We start from the raw sequence: 17,634 nt of genomic DNA on the forward strand, positions 1-17,634 counted from the left end.
TGTACCAGGAGAAAAAACAATAAAATTTAAGTACCACAATGTTATAAAATGGCATAAGGGTGCAATTTCATTTATTATGCCTAAACTTAACTTTGACAATGGCATTCTTTATTTTTCACTCACTCTGTCTTTCATGTGTTAGCATTTGGACACTGACCCCATAAAACATTTGCAGCGAGTTAATTATTTTTCAGCATTTTTTTCCTCTAAATTTTATAGACCCCAGGCACATATTAAAGCTGTAAGTGATAGAGTTCACTCTTTGTCACTGTGGATGGAGAGAACAGGGAACCAACAAGAAATGTATAGAAACGCTCTGAAATCGTAGCTAACTTTCTTTGAGAAACATCTGCTCTGCAGCCTCTGGATTGGAATCTACACCTCCATCCCTTTAGGATCCTACTTTTGATCACTCACTTTTGACACCATGTGCACATTAGAGCCAGTCTGCCCGGTGAATGCCACCATCTGCACGGGCACGTCTTGCCTGGTGCCCCGTGATCCATTCAACGACATTCTCAGCGTTGTGATGAGCGTTGCCATTACCGTCATGTTGGCCATGGTTATGTTTTCAATGGGCTGCACTGTTGAGGCTAGAAAACTGTGGGGGCACGTTCGCAGACCCTGGGGCATTTTTATAGGTTTCCTTTGCCAGTTTGGCATCATGCCTTTCACAGCCTTCATACTTTCATTGCTTTTCAACGTGCTGCCAGTCCAGGCGGTGGTCATCATCATCATGGGCTGCTGCCCTGGAGGATCAAGCTCTAATGTTTTCTGCTACTGGCTTGATGGAGACATGGACCTAAGGTGAGAAAGTCAATCTGTTTACTTCGATTTATTTTTCTTTTTTAATGTTTGTAGCACTGAAGACATTGCAAAACCCAAAGTGCTTTCCAAACATGACAGGATTTTTATTATAATTTTTTTGTGTTTTACTTTGCTCATTTATTTAGTAGATAAATATGCTGTATTATATACTGTTAGTAGATAAATACACTTTTTAGCTATATACTCACTATAAAAAGTGGTTATTTACTTAAAAAAGTAACTAAATCTGTTGCTTCAAAGGCAACAAGTTGACATTACCTAAAAAAAGAAAGTAAACCTATTGTAATTTGGAACTGTTAAGTTAATTTAACTTATGTTTTGTAATTATCCACATAGTTCATTTATGTAAAAAGATTAAGGCAATGGGTTTACTCTCTTGACTCAACCCTAATTTAAATCAACTAACCATTTTAAAAGCTGATTTACTCAATTTAAGTGGTCAGCTAATCTTGTGTACGTAATTGTATCTGGTTACTCAGTTTTATCTTCGGAAATAATAGTTTCTTATTTTTGTATATTTATTGTATTATTTTAGTATGGGCTAATAATATGCAATGTGGGAAAGTTACTTTTATAATAAGCCTAACTAAAGCCTTAATCTATTATTAGTTTTTAAAGTATTGTTACAGAAATTTGTGAAATATTTTATAGAAATTTCTTTTTCTATCATTTTTCTTTACTTATAAAGCATAGCTAAATATAAAATGGTGAAATAGCGCTTAATCATTATAGTCGCTTAATAAGAAGAGTATGTATAATCCAATTATGCACATTTATTTAGATAACACAGAAGCAGTTTTGGTAACTGTATAATAAAACATCTTTTCTGCCACCCATAGCATCAGCATGACAGCGTGTTCTTCAATTTTGGCTCTGGGAATGATGCCTCTTTGTCTGCTCATTTACACCACAATCTGGACTGCAGGCGATGCGATTCAGATTCCTTACGACAATATTGGTAAAATGACCGCACATTGTTTTTTATTTTTATTTTATATATTTAGGACATAGGAGTTGTATCCTAAATTGTACCGTTTTTTTCAAGGGATCACACTGGTGAGTTTGCTTGTGCCTGTCGGTCTTGGGATGTTAGTGAAACACAAGTGGCCTAAAGCTGCCAAAAAGATCCTCAAGGTGAGTTTTTTTATTTCTTTTATTATTATTATTGTAAATCCTTATGCATCCTGTGTGACTTCATGCTTGTTTTATAAACAGGTTGGATCTGTGGTGGGAATTGTCCTCATCATCGTCATTGCAGTAATTGGTGGTGTGCTTTATCAGTCCTCATGGACCATTGCTCCCTCACTTTGGATCATTGGTACCATTTATCCATTTATTGGATTTGGCTTAGGGTTCCTCTTGGCACGCTTTGTGGGCCAACCTTGGCACAGGTAAAAATTTACAACAATTTGAGTGAAATTATTGCCATGAGCTGTGCCTCAGGCGTAGCCAATCTAGTGATGTACAAACTGTTTTTCCACCTTTTAATGGTCATAAATTGTGTAACTCCACAGAACTTTTTTTGTTGAAGTGTTTCTGGCCATTAGTAAAGTCAAACTTTAGTGAAGTTGCATGAAATGTTTAAATGTCTAAAAATACATATGCTTAAAATGTCTTCAGAAAAAAAAATATGTTAAAGATAAATATATTTTATATTATATATTTTAAATAGCTATTTTTCAGCTCCATCTTGTTCATTTTGCACATCTGGCAGCAGTCTCCAAGCCGTACTTGTTAAATATGTTAAACTAAAGCTAATATGCCAGGATAACATACATTTTTGATAGCTTTGACTTTAAAATTACCATTTCTTAGACTGGGTGTAAAAAAAAAAAAAAACGATGACAAAAAACTTTTGAGTTATGAAATTTGGAAAAGAGATCACTTCACAGCTATGCAAAAAGTAATGTGTAAATTATCCATTATTGTTCTCACAGTCACTATTTAAGTCATACAAAATTCTATTCAAGCTAAAACCATTTTAATATAATTGGTATTATTTTAATATTATATAATATATATGCAGATTTTTAATCCATAAAAGTCAGGGAATTTGATAAAGTGGAAGCAGTGTAGTAGGTTTGGACATTAAAGATGTCCATATGAAAGCAACAAGTGATTCCAAAGTCCCTTAAATGCAAATGATTTCACTTGGCGGCCGTCTTTGAAACGTCGCGTGGGCATTCTGTCTAAATGGAGAAACATCAAATTCTCCAAAACTGTTTGCCAAATTATGATTATGTTACATATTTGGAATCACCAATAAAATTCCAGTGTGTTTGTTCACAATCTAAATTGTCGTCAAAGCACACATCTGGTCCGAGTTTCTCCCCCAGAGAAACGTCAGTCTATGGGTGTATTCACACCTTCCTTTCTTACTACGGTTGAATGGCATTAGAGTTTGTTTTCCCGCTTGGTGCGATTTGTTTGGGCAGGTATGAATATAGCAATCCTACTCTAGTGCCCAACAAAAGTGGACCAAAAAAGCATACTGAGGCCTCCTTGAAAAGGTGGTTTCAGTACGCTTTCAAACAAACTCTGAAGCGGAACAATGCGATGTATATTATGGAATCTGGAGGAAAAATGTTTGTTGACAGAGCTTTATCAACAATTTTAAACAGAGAGAAAGGGAGAGGGAGGGTAAAACATTAGCTGTTGGATTGTTGGTAATATTTCCAATAGATGACCATTTTGCAGTTTAGCAAAATTAATCCACGCCTCCTCCTGACTTGACTTGCGATGCGCCTTCGTCATTTGCAATGCATTAAAAATTGTTTTCCAGCCGCAGCCACGCTTTGTTCCTAAAATGTATAGTTTGTCTAAAGCAGGGGTGTCAAACTTAATTCCTGCACTAAAGCCCTGCACAGTTTAGTTCCAACCCTGCTCCAACACACTTACCTGTAGGTTTCAAACAAGCCTGAAGGACTCAATTAGTTTGATCAGGTGTGTTTAATTAGGGTTGGAACTAAACTGTGCAGAGCTGCGGCCCTTTTGGAACGGAGTTTGACACCTGTGGTCTACAGTGATGTATACAAACTATGTAGTATACTATGACCGGGATACAGTCAGCCAGCGATGTCGACCCTCTATAGTAAAAAGCGACATTTTGTGTCTACCTTTCTTTTTTTTCTTTTCTTGCAGGAGTAAAATTATCATTTTCCTGCACATTTATTCTGACCAATCAAAAAACAGCTTAGGAAATGCGTTCAATAACATCTGGCCAATGAGCAATGTGTCACATTACTGCATTTTGGTTCTTTTCAACTGGTTCGGACCAAAGCAATCAGTGTGGTGTGAATAGGACCCAAAAACGGCAGAAAAAAGCTACAGTGTATCATTTGTTGCCCTTGCTCTGGCCCAAATGAACCACAGATGTGAAAGTAGCCTATAGCGATCAACAATTGGCTTCTGTATAGTAGACGGGGCTTAATTCGCTATATTGACCGTTACACTTTTCCCCATTCGAAACCATACGAGTAACATGCGTTGTGTATTCTTTAGTGTTTCACAGAGCAGTTAGCTCACGTGTTCTAGGCATCAATAAAGGTGGCAAAATAAAAAAAAAACACTTGTGCTGTTCTCTTCAATGGTTAACTTCTTGTGAACGTGATTGCAGGTGCCGCACCATTGCTCTAGAAACAGGCATGCAGAACGCCCAGCTGGCAAGTACTATTACCCAGTTGTCCTTTAGCCCTGCAGAGCTTGAGGTCATGTTCGCGTTTCCCTTAATCTACAGTATCTTCCAACTGGTTGTGGCTGGGATTGCAGTGTCAAGTAAGTAACTAAGAAGTTGATTTGATTTTAAGCTGTAGTTTATAGAGATAAGCCTGTTTGGCAATCCTGAAATTCACTGCATTTATCCATTTTTTTAGTTCATTACTCAATCAAGCGCTGTAGACATCAGACGTTGGTGGAGGAGGATGGGGAAGGCACCACTGAGGATTGCGATAAGCACAGTTACAGCTTGGAGAATGGTGGTTTTAGCTGTGATGAAAATGGCAACAATCAAAACAAAGACAAAGGTACAAAATTGTGAGCTTAAACGCTCTGCTAGTGGGCCGGCGCTGACCTTCTGTTGACATGAACTGTGAACAAGCTATTCAAGCTTATTTCAAGAGTCAACCCTAGTCAAAACCAATGAATGCACTTTCAAATGCTATAAAGTAGACAGAACAAAATTGATGAGTCTGCCTACCTGTTTATATATGCAAAACTCTCTGTCTCTCTAGATTGTGTTTTGTCTTGGGTCTGCAACATTTAAGTAATACATTGTAAGTCAGTGTACATGTGTGAAAGGATTGCTAAAAATATACTCCCTTCTTAGATCTTCTTAAAAATACATTTTATTCCATCGCTGGTGTAATAAAGCAGTTTACAGTAATTTAGGGAAACATGCGGTGCATATATACAGTAAGTTGAACATATGCTAATTTATTCAAATGTTACTTTGTATACACATAATTGTAATGGTCTTAAAACTGCTTTAAGCATTTAACTGCTATAAATTACCATGTAAAAGCTGTTGAAAGTTTTAATGCAGTGTTTTACTTTTTAATGTGTTATATTTATATGCAAAACACCCTGAATAAAGGAATATTTAAACATGCAATGTTAGCATACCAAAGAGTTTGCTTGGTTATTATTTGGATATATTGGCTGTGTGTTAACCTTCTAATTGGGATTGGAACCAAAATATGCAAGACACTGGCCCTCCAGGACCGGGTTTGGACCAAGTGTGCCGCAAGCCTTGGTTTGAGTGAGGGTCTCGGCCGTTAGATCGCCCCCTGGGGGCTGGCTGCAGTACAAGTCATAAAGCCCGCCTCCTCCGTGTTAATGAAGGAGACTTGAGCCCAAATAAAAAAAAATATTACACTTGCAATAAAATGTCCCGAAAGATATTTCTGGTCGATTAAGGCACTGGTTATTATGCTGAAATAGGTGCAGATCTTCATTTTTGTAAACAGTTTGTTTTTAGCAGTAATTTAATGCTGGGCGTGTCATCGTGATTGACAGCTGTGATTGACAGTTTCTCAAAGCGCGGCGTCTGAGCTTCGGCAGGAGACTGAAGTAGACTGAAATGTTATTATTCGATTTCTGTGTTATTTTACCATGACAAAATGAGTTCAGCAGTAAACTATAGTTTCTGACATACATGATCCTGGTGGAACACTGTTTATTCGCTAAGTTCAGGGCTTTTTTCGGGCTTTATTAGTTTGCTGATACACGCCTAGCCACCCAGATAGCAAAACACAGTTCCGGCTAGATTCTCGCCTGCCGGAGACTTATCTCTTAGAGCTCAGACTGACTAACGTTACCTCTGCTGGACCTACTCCGGATGCCTGGACTCACTACCCAATTGTCATTTGAGCCAGATGCGGCGGCCGAGCGAGCAGGCGCTGCCGCATGCGAGCCGGAATCAGCCCGCGACGCCGCGAGTAAGTTATGCGCTGCGGCCTGGAGCTGGCGCGATTGAATATATAAAACCCTCATATTTGTTAACGTTTTTACATCCATTTGTGTTGATATGACAGCAAACGCATGCTGAGAAGTTCGGGGGGCGTAGTTGATTTTACATAAAGCGTTTGATTGGAAGTTTGACTCTGCTCATTTTCGCGGCTCCTCCTCTGGCTCCATCAGACAATCCTTCTGCGCATGTCAAGGTTCCAATTTCAGCAGTTTTTTGCGACAGTTTGTGCCCGTCAAGCAGGCGTTTTGCCCTCAAGGCGTTCAATGGGAAAAAGGGCTGTCGCGTCGTCCATATTTTTTACAGTCATTGGTTTGGACACCTCTGGTTTACACGATCCGTTAACAAAACATTTCATCACCTTGGAATTTGCTTAAAGATGACTTGTCATATTTAAATTATGTAACAACTTGCTTCTATTGTGGAAAGAAATCTAGCAATTTAAGGTCACGATTTTGAGTCTGATGACTTTCTCATATCATACACTTGTTGAAGGACAAGTATAAATGGTGACTGAGTTTAAAATTTTCACTTTATTTTCATTTTAGTATTAATAGACTGTCTGCTTAATATCTGTTAATACTGCTCCTTCAACAGACATTTAACTGACTATAAGAAACTTTGCAAGTACATGTCAGCTAGCACTAACCCCAACTTAAAATCTGTTGAAAACTAGTTGGCATGTAGATACAATGTAACTTAAATTCATCAAACGGACCATCAAAACAAAGTATGACCAACATTTTCAGCTCCATCTAAGCTATTTCTTTAAGCTTTTAAATAGATGCGTTAAAACCAATGTGAAATGAAGCATTTTTGGCCATCTAAGTGTAACACATTTCTAGAATCCAGGCACAAAAAGGGGAAGTTTCTGATTTCTATAAATATAGTTACATGGTTACTTGACTCCAGTGAAAGAGAGAAAACAGCAAGGCAAGAAGCTATGAAGATCATTGTGGAACTGAAGATGCTTCTTCTGTTCGGATTCGTCATCCTATTTCTGAAGACTTCATGTGTTTGTTCTTGGCTTAATGAAAAATGTCGTGTCTACAGTGATGGGGAAGAATTTCCTGTTAAAGCATCCTCTGCTTCAAAACTGAACATTACTGTATGCCGTAGTGTCACTGACATAAAAGAAGACCTTCAAGGACTTCCTGCAAACCTACTAAATCTCTTTGTTCATATGGACGGAGGCTGTCATGGTGTCCTGGCTCCAAACTCGTTCTCAAGTTTTGCATCTCTAGAACAACTTACAATTTCTGGATGCTTTTCAGAGATCCCTCCAGAAGCTTTTAATGGATTGACGAACGTAACTTCACTAACAATATCTTACAACTTTTCAGAAAACTGCAGTAAAGTAGCTCTTGATTTCAGTCACCTTCCGTCACTTACCAGTTTGTCTATTTCAGACTATAGTTTGTCGTTACTGGCATCAAATGTTTTTGAAACAATTCCTCTTTTGCAAAACTTAATTTTAGCTAATGTATGTTTGAGGGACATGTCTGAGGTTTTGTGTCGGCTGTCAAAGGTTAAGACTCTGAAGCATTTTACTCTAAAGGAATTTTTGTTAAAAAGACTTCAGTACCCAAACTGCTCTGTTTTCAACACATCTGACATATCTACTGAGTTCAATATTGAAGAGGTGAATTTGCATTTTGCAACAGTAGAGCATGTAGATGAGGGGGCTTTAAAAGTTTTTGGAAAGCTCTCTAGATTTGTTTTTTCTGTTTCAAGCACAGATTTCCTCAGAGATCTTTCTTTAATTGGAGTGCATAAAATCAAAACTTTGGATTTTAAAGTGGATTTACTTAATGTTGCTGACTTGTGTACAGCAGCAAAGTTATATGGGATTAACTCTATACAAGTTAAGTATAAAACAACTAACTTTTGGCCAACTCATACTAATATTTCTGGTGGCTGTAAAAATATTAAGGATGTAATGCTTGATACAATTTTATATCCTGCAAACCTCTTAGATGTAAATTGTGTTTTCCAGATTTTCAGCAACCTCACCATTATTAGCATATATAAGCATGTGCTCAGATCAGATGATTTCCAAACTCTGTGTGCTTCATTTCCACAAACAGTCAAACATCTTTCTGCCATGGATCTTCGATTAAAGAAGGTGGATACAATAGTTTCTCACCAATTTATGTGTTTTCCAAATCTTGAAACTTTGATCTTTACCTCAAGCAAAATTGTTGTCATAGAGGATTTTGCTTTCATTGGATTGAACAAGCTGAAAGAGTTAAACCTCCGTAAAAACAAAATATCTTCTATTCATCGACACACATTCAGTGGCTTACATGAACTGCTGGTTCTGGATCTCCAAGAAAATCCAATAATTTACATTGAGCCAAAATCATTTGGACATTTTACTAACCTTAGCTCACTTCTGTTGGGAGATCTGAACTTCCCTCCTAACATGTCACTGATCAAGCTGCATTTATCTGATATATTTGGAGGAATTCCATCCAATTTGAGTAATGTTTTCATTAGTTCAGGACTGAGACCAATGCACCTTATGATCGGGAGTAATACCACACTGAATAATGGGCTAAACTTGCACATCAAAGGTCAATATGTGATTGTTGAGGACTGCAATAGTTTACTTTTAACATCTGTAGTCAAACTTCAGATACATGCAGCATATATGAGCTGTGAAAATGATTTCATTGGGAAATATGTGCCATCAGTCGTCAGTCTGGAATTTCAGTCAATGTTCTCTGACAACATTGGAGACTTGTCTGTGATCAATCAGCTTTTTCATTTAAAAACTCTAAAACTGCGAAACATTGAGTTTACAAATCAGCCGAACACGGGCATAATGTTTCACAATCTGACAAAACTGGAGACTCTGATTCTGTCAAACTGCAGAATTTTCTTTCTAGATGGAAGTCTGACCAAGGACTTAAAGGCACTGACAAAACTTTTGCTTTCCGCAAAACATACTGTTAACATTCTACAAAGTTTTGTGGAACATCTTGTTCATTTGGAATACATCCATATTGATAGCATAGATCTGTACTGTAGTTGTGATAATGCATGGCTGTTCTCGTGGGTGAAGGACAACAGGAAGGTGGAGGTTGTCGTGTCAAACCCCAGCATGCAAAATTTGCAGTGTTTTATTGGTAATGAATTTGACCAACTCAACTTTGTCAGCTATGTCAAGGAGAACTGCTTATTTGACCTTGACTTTGTGTTGTTCACCAGCACTTCTGTGTTTTTGTGCATCTTTATTGTTGTGGTCCTGATGTATAATTTTGTTGGCCAGTACTTAAAGCCATTCTATCACATCGCCAATGGATGGTTTCGAGAGGCTTTGCGTATGAAGGAGAAACAGCAGTACCGCTATGATGCTTTCGTGTCTTACAGCGGTAAGGATGAGCACTGGGTCATAGAGGAACTTCTTCCAAACTTAGAGCAGCGCGGGCCTCCATTTCTGCGTCTCTGTCTGCACAGTCGGGACTTTCAGTTGGGACACGACATTGTGGAAAACATCACAGACAGCATCTATGCAAGTCGCCGAACTCTTTGTCTCGTCAGTCGCAACTACCTCAATAGCAACTGGTGCTCACTGGAGATGCAGCTGGCCACCTACCGGCTCCAGGTAGAACACAGAGACATTCTTATCCTGGTCTTCCTAGAAACCATTCCATCTTGCCTGCTTTCCTCTCATCATAGACTGGCCCGGCTGGTAAAAACTAGGACCTATCTGGACTGTCCACAGGAGCCGGAGATGCATGATGCATTCTGGGACAGGTTGTGGTGTAAACTGAGCTCTAATAAAGCCAACTAGACTTTCCTTCTGTTTATTGTGAAGTTGCTAAAGATAATTACAAACTTTCTTTTGCAAAGTGATCAATATTTCAGTAAAAGTTTATTAGATTTGATGCTTAAAGAAAATGCCTTTAACATTTTAAAACTTTTTTAAAACTGAATATAAAGGAAGAAGAAAGCAACTGTTTAATTTGCATTTTACTTGTTTTCTCAAACATTTATTGTAATTAAAAGTAATAACTATTTTCTAATAATTTACTTTTATATAACATGCTTAATAAACTCAGTGTGAATTCACAATAGTCTATTTTCCTATATTTTTCAATAAGTTGACCATTTGATGTATTTATCCTGCAGCAAACAGGATGTACATTTGCATGTGTGTTTGTGCAAACTAATTTCAGTTCATTTATTCAGATGTTTACTAGAACATCTTTCTTTAGCACAGTTTTAGCCTTGTATTTCTCATGCATGTGCCAGTTTACTGTAAACTGACCATATTATGCCCACATTCCCAAACTTGTAATATTATTTGACAGACATGTATTTACAATATTAAGATTAGTGCAATGAGTTTTAAGAGTAGTGGTTAATAATTTAAGAAAATTATTTGTATGTCTTGTTTTTTTATTTGTTTTTCAAACGTCACTTTGTGGTTGCATTGGGTGCTATAGTATTTGACTAAATTTAACTAAATATGTTAATAAGCATTAGAGTAATGGGCCATTATTTTCCTTTTTTTTAAATTAAAAGTACTCAAAAGGTTTTTTTTAAATGTGTTGGTGATCTTTACATGCGAAACACATAATGAATGAATATTAAAATGTATGACCTTAGATTTTGACAGTAATAGGCTGCAGATTGAACCTAACTATTATGCTGACTATATTTGGTGTGTAACATCCTGATTGAAGGTAACTCTAGTGAAAATTGCTTTTAAATGATCTGATTTGTTAATGATCTTTATGCAATAAAAATAGTGTCTTTATTATTTTGTTGAGAATTGTTTTCAAACAATCACTGGTTTAATAAACTTTCAAAGCTTTACCCTTAACATTTTACCCAAAATTTAAAATATTGTCTTCAATTATTCACTTTATCATGTTCTAAATGTCTTTCTTCTGTGGAATATGACATTTAGTTTGAAGAATGTTGGTAATTAAACAAACTGTCAACTGACTTCCATTTTATGGATATAAAAATAAATAAATAAATCTGCAATATGTAGCATTTGTATAGCAAATTTTCTTAAGCGTACACCCAAGTTACATTACAAGATTTTTTTTATTATTATTTTGCAATTACAGGTTAATTTTTATGTGAAATATGTGGTTTTGGAGCATTTTCAGGTGAAAGTAGTTTTCATGTGATCACATACTCTCCACACATAATAACCAGATTTTTTTTACATGATCAAAAGGTTTTTACATGAAAATGCTCCAAAACAACATATTTCACATGATATTAATATATCATTGCAAAAGTGAAACTCTTGTAATGCAACTTGGATGTACAATTAAAAAAAATTGTGAAAAAATAAAATAAATGTTTCACATGTCCTACATATTTTGCATGTGCTATTTATGTCTGAATCGCATTTGGGTTTTTTATAAAAACTTTTTTTTTCAGTATGGTTTTACAATACAGTATAGTGTCACCATCAAGGCCCACAAAACTGCAAAACAAGCTCCCCCTTCTAGCCTCACTACACCTCTTCCTGGAGTAACCTAGTTTTCCCCTCGAGTTTCTAATTCATGTAATTACCAGTGATGGAAAGAGTAGTGAAAAATTATACTTAAGTTAAAATACCGTTACTTGCCAAAAATCTACTGCAAGTAGAGTAAAAGTGTTGTAAATATTACTCAAAGTATGAGTAAAAAGTAAACCTTTTAAAAGTACTCAAGTGTAATAAGTAGTATTACGCTGTAAAAAGCTGATGCATTTACATGTAATTTGTGCATGTCTGTAAACGTAACATTCTGTAGTTATTGCCCAGCAGGCACACAACGTCATAAGATGTTAATAGTAGGGTAAATTTAGGTTGTGATGTCAGGTGAGCAAAATTCAATATCCAGCCAGCATCTAAGGACAATGTTATTTTGATGTCCAATAACGACGTGAAATGACATTGATATTTGGTTGATTTTAGGTTTGACATTAATGTCGGCCTGATATTGAGTTCTGATGTCAACCCGATGTTCATTTCCAAACAAAATGCAACGTCACCACAACTTTGAGGTACAACGTCAATCTGACTTCGTTGACATCTTGTGCCTGCTGGGTGTTTAAGGCCATTTCGGTCATCAGACAGTAAACATCCATCATCTTCTCATCATTGTCATGCATCTAAACAGTCTCTGGGTCAATGCGTATAAAGAGTTTGGACGTCTTCTTGAACACTTTTAATGCTTCCAAGCAGTTTGCTGCAATTACAAATGGCATGTCTTCAGGTAGTTCAGTATGATGTGATTTACCTTCTAAGTGGGATTTGATTGGACAGGAAACACAGGACTGATTTTTCTAATCCCCATAGATAAGAAAAAATAAAGTAGTGACTGCAGGTTGAAGTAGGGGAGTAAAAGTACCAATACTGCACTAAAAATGTACTCAAGGGAAAGTAAAAGTAGTAAAGTACACATTTTAAAACTACTAAGTAAATTACACATTTCTAATGTGTTACCTTACACCACTGGTAATTACCTAGCCCGACAAACCTGGCTTCATTAAGCAACCAGTCTTGGGTTATTGGGAGATGTTGCTTCTACAGTATAGGAAAAAAGTACATGTTTAGAAGTACATAGGGTGATGGAATTTAAAATTTGAGTGTGCTGTCCCTTTAACACATTTAACTAAATATGTTAATAAGCATCTGAACTGATAAAACTGTCCATGTGTCACACGTAAATACAAATGTGGTCGCAAAAAGGGAAGTTTATTTCTTGCTCAAATCTTCTGATATGGGTAAACACCTCAAGAGACAGAGGCCAGAACAAGAAGATCATAAGCTATGAAGATTATTGAGGAACTGAAGATGGGACTTTTTTTTGCATTCTTCATCCTATTTCTGAAGACTTCATATGTTTGTTCTTGGCTTGCTGGAAAATGTCATATTGAAAGTGACGGGGAAGAATTTTCTTTTAGCACATCCTCTCCTCGAAAACGGAACACTACTGTATGCCGTAGTGTCACTGACATGAAAGAAGACCTTCGAGGACTTCCTGCAAACTTACAGAATCTCATTGTTCAGACGGATCTAGGCTATCATGGTGTCCTGGCTCCAAACTCATTCTTACGTTTTGGTTCTTTGGAAAATCTTGAAATTGTGGGATGTTTATCAGAGGTCCCTCCAGAAGCTTTTAATGGATTGACGAATGTGACTACACTAACACTATCATGTTCCCAACAATGCACTGAGGTAGCTTTTGATTTCAGTCGCCTGACCTCACTTACCAGTCTGTCTCTTTCAGACTATAGTTTGTCATTATTGCCATCAAATGTTTTTGAAAAGATTCCACAGTTGCGATGGCTACATTTATGCAGTGAGTGTTTGAAGGATTTATCTGAGGTTTTGTGTCGGCTTAAAAATGTTAAATCATTGAAGTACCTTGGTTTAGGTAATACAATGTTAACAAGACTTCAATACCCAAACTGCTCAGTTTTCAACGTCTCTGAAATATCGACTAAGTTTAATATTGAAAGAGCGGATTTGCTTTTGGGAAAGTTAGAGCATGTAGATGAGGGGGCTTTAAAAGTTTTTGGAAAGCTCTCCAGGTTGTATTTTACTGTTTCAAGCAAAAATTTTCTGAGGGATCTTTCTTTAATTGGAGTACATCAAATTAGTGTAATAATTGCCACAGTGGATGTACTTAATGTTGACGATTTGTGTGTAGCAGCAAAGTTATATTCAGTTAAGTCTGTAGATGTTGATTATGATACAATTAACTTGTCACTGACTTCTAAAATTTCAGATGGCTGTAAACAAATTGGTTACATTATGCTTGAAAATAACATATTTGGAAAGACTGTCAACCTCTTAGATGTAAATTCTCTCTTCCAGATTTTCAGCAACCTCACTTCTGTTACCATAGATAAGCATGTGCTCAGATCAAATGATTTTCAATCTCTTTGTGCTTCATTTCCACAGACGGTCAAAAAGATTTCTGATATGGTGCTACGAATTATTAGGATAGATAAGATAGTTTCTCATCAGTTTATGTGTTTTGTAAATCTTAAAACTTTGAAGTTAGCAATGAGCAAATTTTCTGTCATAGAAGATTTTGCTTTCATTGGATTGAACAAACTGAAAGAGTTAAACCTCCACAGCAACAAAATATCTTCTATTCATCAACACACATTCAGTGGCTTACATGAACTGAGGGTTCTGGATCTGAATGAAAATCCATTATTTCACATTGAGCCAGAATCATTTAGACATCTTATTAATCTTAGGACACTTCTATTGGGAGATCTGAACTTCCCTCCTAACATGTCACTGATCAAGCTGCATTTATCTGACATATTTCGAGAAATTCCACGCAATTTGAGTAATGTTTTCATTAGTTCAGGACTGAGACCAATGCATCTTGTGATCGGGAGTAATACTACACTGAATAATGGGCTAAACTTGCACATCAAAGGTCAATATGTGATTGTTGAGGACTGCAATAGTTTACTTTTAACATCTGTAGTCACACTTCAGATAAATGCTGCATATATGATCTGTGAAAATGAATTCATTGGGAAATATGTGCCATCAGTCGTCAGTCTGAAATTTGAGTCAATGTTCTCTGACAATATTGGAGACTTGTCTGTAATCAATCAGCTTGTTCATTTGAAAACCCTAAAACTGGAAAACATTGATTTAACAAATCAGCCGAACACGGGCATAATGTTTCACAATCTGACAAAACTGGAGACTCTGATTCTGGCAAATTGCAGATTATTATTTCTGGATGGAAGTCTGACCAAAGACTTAAAGGCACTGACAACACTAGTGCTATTACCCAAAGATACTGTCAATATTCTACAAACATTTGCTGTTCATCTCATTCAATTGGAGTTTGTCTGTTTTTATAGATTGGGTCTGTACTGCAGTTGTGATAATGCATGGCTGGTCTCGTGGATAAGGGACAACAGGAAGGTGGAGGTTGACATGTCAAACCCCAGCATGCATGATTTGCAGTGTTTTTTTGGCAATGAATTTGACCAACTCAACTTTGTCAGCTATGCCAAGGAGAACTGCTCATTTGACCTTGACTTTGTGTTCTTCGCCTGTTCTTCTGTGTTTTTGTGCATCTTTATTGTTGTGGTCCTGATGTATAAATTTGTAGGCCAGTACTTCAAGCCGTTCTATCACATCGCCAATGGATGGTTTCGAGAGGCTTTGCGTATGAAGGAGAAACAGCAGTACCGCTATGATGCTTTCGTGTCTTACAGCGGTAAGGATGAGCACTGGGTCATAGAGGAACTTCTTCCAAACTTAGAGCAGCGCGGGCCTCCATTTCTGCGTCTCTGTCTGCACAGTCGGGACTTTCAGTTGGGACACGACATTGTGGAAAACATCACAGACAGCATCTACGCAAGTCGCCGGACTCTTTGTCTCGTCAGTCGCAACTACCTCAATAGCAACTGGTGCTCACTGGAGATGCAGCTGGCCACCTACCGGCTCCAGGTAGAACACAGAGACATTCTTATCCTGGTCTTCCTAGAAAACATTCCATCTCGCTTGCTTTCCTCCCATCACAGACTGGCCCGGCTGGTGAAAACTAGGACCTATCTGGATTGGCCACAGGAGCCGGAGATGCATGATGCATTCTGGGACAGGTTGTGGTGTAAACTGAGCTCTAATAAAGCCAACTAGACTTTCCTTCTGTTTATTGTAAAGTTGCTTAAGATAATTACAAACTTTCTTTTGCAAAGTGATCAATATTTCAGTAAACGTTCAATAGATTTGATGCTTAATCAAGAAAAAGTGCCCTTTTTTAACTGATTATAATAATAGATGAAGAAAACAACTGTTTAATTTGCATTTAAATCATCTTTCTTAAACATTTATTGTAATTAAATGTAAATACCATTTTCTAATAATTTTATTTTCTATAACATGCTTAATAAACTTGGTGTAATGTCAGAATAAGCTATGCTTCTATACTGTTTAATAAGTTGACCATTTAATGTATTTTAACATGTTCCACACTCAAATAATGTTTGGAGCACCTACTGAAACCTCTCTCTCTCTCTCTCCCTCTCTCTCTCTCTCTCTCTCTCTCTCTATATATATATATATATATATATATATATATATATATATATATATATATATATATAGTTTAATAGCCTAAACCTCAAGGTTAATTTTTCTTGTGCAAATGATCTGCAGCAAACAGGATGTATATTTGCATATGTTTATATGCAAACTAGTTTCAGTTCATTTATTCAGATCACCACTTGGTCAGGCTTAAAAAAAAAAAAATTTGTGCTGCACAGTTTTAGTCTTGTATTTCTCATGTATGTGCCAAATTATTGTACACTAACCATATATTGCATGCATTTTTTTAAATGTCACTTTGTACTGGCATTAGGGTAATAGGCTTGCAACACGTGTTATAATATTTATTTTTTAGCATTTGTTTTTTAAATAAAATAACTTAAAAGGTTTAGATTTAATCTCAAGCAATGTGTTTTTACTTTTCAATGTGTTGGTGATCTTTACATGCAAAACACCACAATGAATAAATATTCAAATATATGACCTTAGATTTTGACGTTAACAGACTGCAGATTGCACTTAACAATTGTACTGACTATATTTGGTGGGCAACAACCTGATTGAGGATTATTATTGTCAGACCACTCTTAAAACATATAATAAAATTATTGCAATTTTGTTTGAAAAAAAATTCTCAACTAAATATTCATCATCTCAGACTGTCAATCTTTCAGAACTTTAACCTTAAAAGTTCACCCAAAAATGTAAACCCTTAACAGTTTAAAATGTTGTCATCAACTATTCACTTTTATTATGTTCTAACCCTTTATGACTTTCTTCTGTGGAACACAAAATCTATTTTGAAGAATGTTGGTCAATCAAACCAAAAAGAAAAACATCTGTATGAAGTATAATTTAAGATATACATAAATTTTCCTAAATACCAGTATACACCCAAATCACATTACAAGAACTTCACATTTGCAATTGTGTTAATATTACGTGTAACGAATGGTTTTGGAGGACTTTCATGTAAAACCATTAAAATCACATCTAAACAAATGTGGTCATGTGTGGAGAGTATGTAATCATGTTGGTGTCGCATGAATATTTTCAACAACTACAAAAAAGCTTGTTTCTGGCCTGCATATTGTGTATTTTTGTAAGGACAGTGTTTTTTACACTATAGTTTTACAGTACAGTATTGTGTCATCATCCGCACTCAAAGAGACTGAAAATACCTTGCTCCTTCAAAATGCTTCTTATTCGCTTTTCATTTATGCTCTTGATCTCAACCACTTCAACTGGCAGAGCACTAATAAAAAACTAAATGCTATTTACTGTTTTGTTTTTT

General features: G+C 36.4%; 3 protein-coding genes across 6 annotated transcripts; all 3 read left to right on the forward strand.

Moving 5' to 3' along the window:
- The first annotated feature begins 260 nt into the window (after window positions 1-260).
- Window positions 261-5,437, forward strand: slc10a2 (solute carrier family 10 member 2). The gene is given in 6 exon segments (NM_200358.1): window positions 261-807; window positions 1,668-1,786; window positions 1,874-1,962; window positions 2,044-2,219; window positions 4,445-4,602; window positions 4,701-5,437. Coding segments are annotated over 6 exon segments (1,086 nt in total). The 5' UTR covers window positions 261-427; the 3' UTR covers window positions 4,865-5,437.
- Window positions 5,438-5,479: 42 nt separating this feature from the next.
- On the forward strand, window positions 5,480-10,369 carry LOC103911657 (uncharacterized). The gene has a single exon (XM_009304761.5). The coding sequence runs from the start codon at window positions 7,098-7,100 to the stop codon at window positions 10,089-10,091; it is 2,994 nt and encodes a 997-aa protein (XP_009303036.3). The 5' UTR covers window positions 5,480-7,097; the 3' UTR covers window positions 10,092-10,369.
- Window positions 10,370-10,821: 452 nt separating this feature from the next.
- On the forward strand, window positions 10,822-16,048 carry tlr20.2 (toll-like receptor 20, tandem duplicate 2). Of its 4 annotated transcripts, none has more exons than XM_073911785.1 (2): window positions 10,822-15,743; window positions 15,818-15,938. In XM_073911785.1, the coding sequence occupies exons 1-2, from the start codon at window positions 13,080-13,082 to the stop codon at window positions 15,839-15,841; spliced, it is 2,688 nt and encodes an 895-aa protein (XP_073767886.1). In that variant the 5' UTR covers window positions 10,822-13,079; the 3' UTR covers window positions 15,842-15,938. The 4 variants fall into 4 exon arrangements, with proteins under 4 accessions (XP_073767886.1, XP_073767888.1, NP_001170914.2 ...); XM_073911787.1 differs by having other exon boundaries at window positions 12,979-13,487; window positions 15,149-15,938; XM_073911786.1 differs by having other exon boundaries at window positions 13,059-13,611; window positions 15,149-15,938.
- Window positions 16,049-17,634: the final 1,586 nt, after the last annotated feature.

The sequence above is a fragment of the Danio rerio genome, chromosome 9 (assembly GCF_049306965.1).
Source record: "Danio rerio strain Tuebingen ecotype United States chromosome 9, GRCz12tu, whole genome shotgun sequence".
In the NCBI taxonomy this organism is placed as follows: Eukaryota; Metazoa; Chordata; class Actinopteri; order Cypriniformes; family Danionidae; genus Danio; species Danio rerio.